The 2324-nt window shown below is 48.8% G+C and overlaps 1 protein-coding gene across 1 annotated transcript in view; it reads left to right on the forward strand.

Moving 5' to 3' along the window:
• ZNF426 (zinc finger protein 426) overlaps positions 1-2324 on the forward strand; it is a 12036-nt gene that overhangs the window by 3643 nt on the left and 6069 nt on the right. Inside the window, 2 exon segments of the mRNA XM_011954906.1 lie at positions 390-481; positions 1912-2091. Coding sequence (XP_011810296.1) covers positions 390-481; positions 1912-2091 — 272 coding nt within the window.

The following is a 2324-nucleotide window of genomic DNA, read 5'->3' on the forward strand; positions in this document are numbered from 1 at the left end:
TTTTTGTAGAGATGAGGGGGTCTGTGTGCACTATGTTGCCCAGGGTGGTCTTGAACTCCTAGGCTTAACAATCTTCCTGTCTCAGCCTCCCCAGGGAGGTGAGACTGCAGGTGTGCATTACCACGCCAGGCTCGTTGTGAAATTTTTTTGTAGATACGGAGTCTCACTGTGTTGCCCAGGCTGATCTCAAACTCCTCACCTCAAGCAGTCCTCCCACCTCCCAGAGCACTAGCATTACAGATGTGAGCCACTGCAACTGGCCTCGTGTGTGTTTTCCTGATTTTGCAGGAATATGTGGGAATTTCATACTAGGAGGTAATGACCTCTAGGTAGGTGGATGTGGAGATTATGGTCAGCTTGGAGTTCTCATGCTTTTCGTTTTCTTACAGGGCATTATCTTTCTGGGGACCCAGTTTGCCTTCATGAGGAAAAGACACCAGCAGGAAGGATAGTGTCTGACTGCCTAACAGATTGTTATCAGGTAAAAAGCAGCTGTGTCCTTATACGTAGTGACATACTTGCATCCACCAGGTAGACACATTTCCCTCTAGACAGACTTGTCTCTAGGCTTCTTTGTTTTTTTTTTTTTGAGACAGAGTCTTGCTCTTTTGCCCAGGCTGGAGTGCAGTGGCGCGATCTCGGCTCACTGCAAGCTCCGCCTCCCGGGTTCACGCCATTCTCCTGCCTCAGCCTCCCAAGTAGCTGGGACTACAGGGCCCGCCACCACACCCATCAAATTTTTTGTATTTTTAGTAGAGACGGGGTTTCACCATGGTCTCAATCTCTTGACCTCGTGATCCGCCCGCCTCAGCCTCCCAAAGTGCTGGGATTACAGGAGTGAGCCACTGCGCCCGGCGTCTCCACGCTTCTTAAAGCAAATAAAGAGTCACTCAAGGACTGAATCCCCATTTGAATTTCCCCAAAGAATGGGGCCTCCCATATAGGAAGGTGTTAACTTGAAAATCATCCCAGGCCGGGCATGGTGGCTTACACCCATAATCCCAGTACTTTAGGAGGCTGAGGCAGGCAGATTGCTTGAGTACAGGAGTTCAAGACCAGCCTGAGCAACATAGTGAGACCCCGTCTCTACAAAAAATTTAAAAATTAGATGGGCAAATTGGTGCATGACTGGACTCCCAGCTACTTGGGAGGCTGAAGTGGGAGGATCACTTGAGCCCTGGAAGTTGAGGCTGCAGTGAGCTGTGATTGCATCACTGCACTCTAGCCTGGACAACAGAGTGAGACTCTGTCTCAAAAAAATAAAAAAAATAAAGTGTCATTTCCTCAAGTTGTTTATCAGCATTGATCAGATGTCTGGAACGTGCTGAGCAATGTGCTCAAATAGATGGAAATAAGATGAGATCTTGGCCAGGCGCGGTGGCTCATGCCTGTAATCCCAGCACTTTGGGAGGCCGAAGGGGGCAGATCATGAGGTCAGGAGTTCGAGACCAGCCTAGCCAGTATGGTGAAACCCGATGTCTACTAAAAATAAAAAAATTAGTTGGAAATGGTGACACGTGCCTGTAATTTCAGCTACTTGGAAGGCTGAGGCAGGAGAATTGCTTGAACCGGGGAGGCGGAGGTTGCAGTGAGCTGAGATCGCACCACTGTACTCCAGCCTGGGTGACAGAGTGAGACTCCATTTCAGGAAAAAAAAAAAAAAAGATCTTCTTAGTCTGGCTGTGCTGAGATAAATTCATATTCAAGGAGTGCCATTAATGAGCTATGAGTGGAGGAGATGACAGTGAATATGTTTAGGGAGTGCGGAGTTTCTAGGACCCTAAACCCTGGGGCTGGCCATTGCAGCCCTTGGAATCCTGCATAGGCATTGGGTCCCCCTTCCTCATTCTCCAGTAAACGCTGATGGACTTGTTAACTTGGCTCCAACCAGTGTTGTGTGTGATGCTTTAGGATTCAGTGACCTTCGACGATGTGGCTGTGGACTTCACCCAGGAGGAGTGGACTTTACTGGACCCAACTCAGAGAAGCCTCTACAGTGACGTGATGCTGGAGAACTACAAGAACCTGGCCACAGTGGGTAAGACTGGCCTCATCCCTTGCAGCCTCCTGTGGAACTGATATGTACTTACTGTTTTGCAGCATTGGCAATGTCAACTCTGAATACAAAGGACATAGTCCCTGTCCTAAATAGATTTTAATCTACTGTGACCATTATCAAAGTGTGGTCCAAGATTAATAGCAACACCATCTGCCTGTTAGAAATGTACATTTTCGCCGGGCACGGTGGCTCAAGCCTGTAATCCCAGCACTTTGGGAGGCCGAGACGGGCGGATCACGAGGTCAGGAGATCGAGACCATCCTGG

The sequence above is a fragment of the Colobus angolensis genome, unplaced genomic scaffold (genome assembly GCF_000951035.1).
Source record: "Colobus angolensis palliatus isolate OR3802 unplaced genomic scaffold, Cang.pa_1.0 Scaffold39, whole genome shotgun sequence".
In the NCBI taxonomy this organism is placed as follows: domain Eukaryota; kingdom Metazoa; phylum Chordata; class Mammalia; order Primates; family Cercopithecidae; genus Colobus; species Colobus angolensis.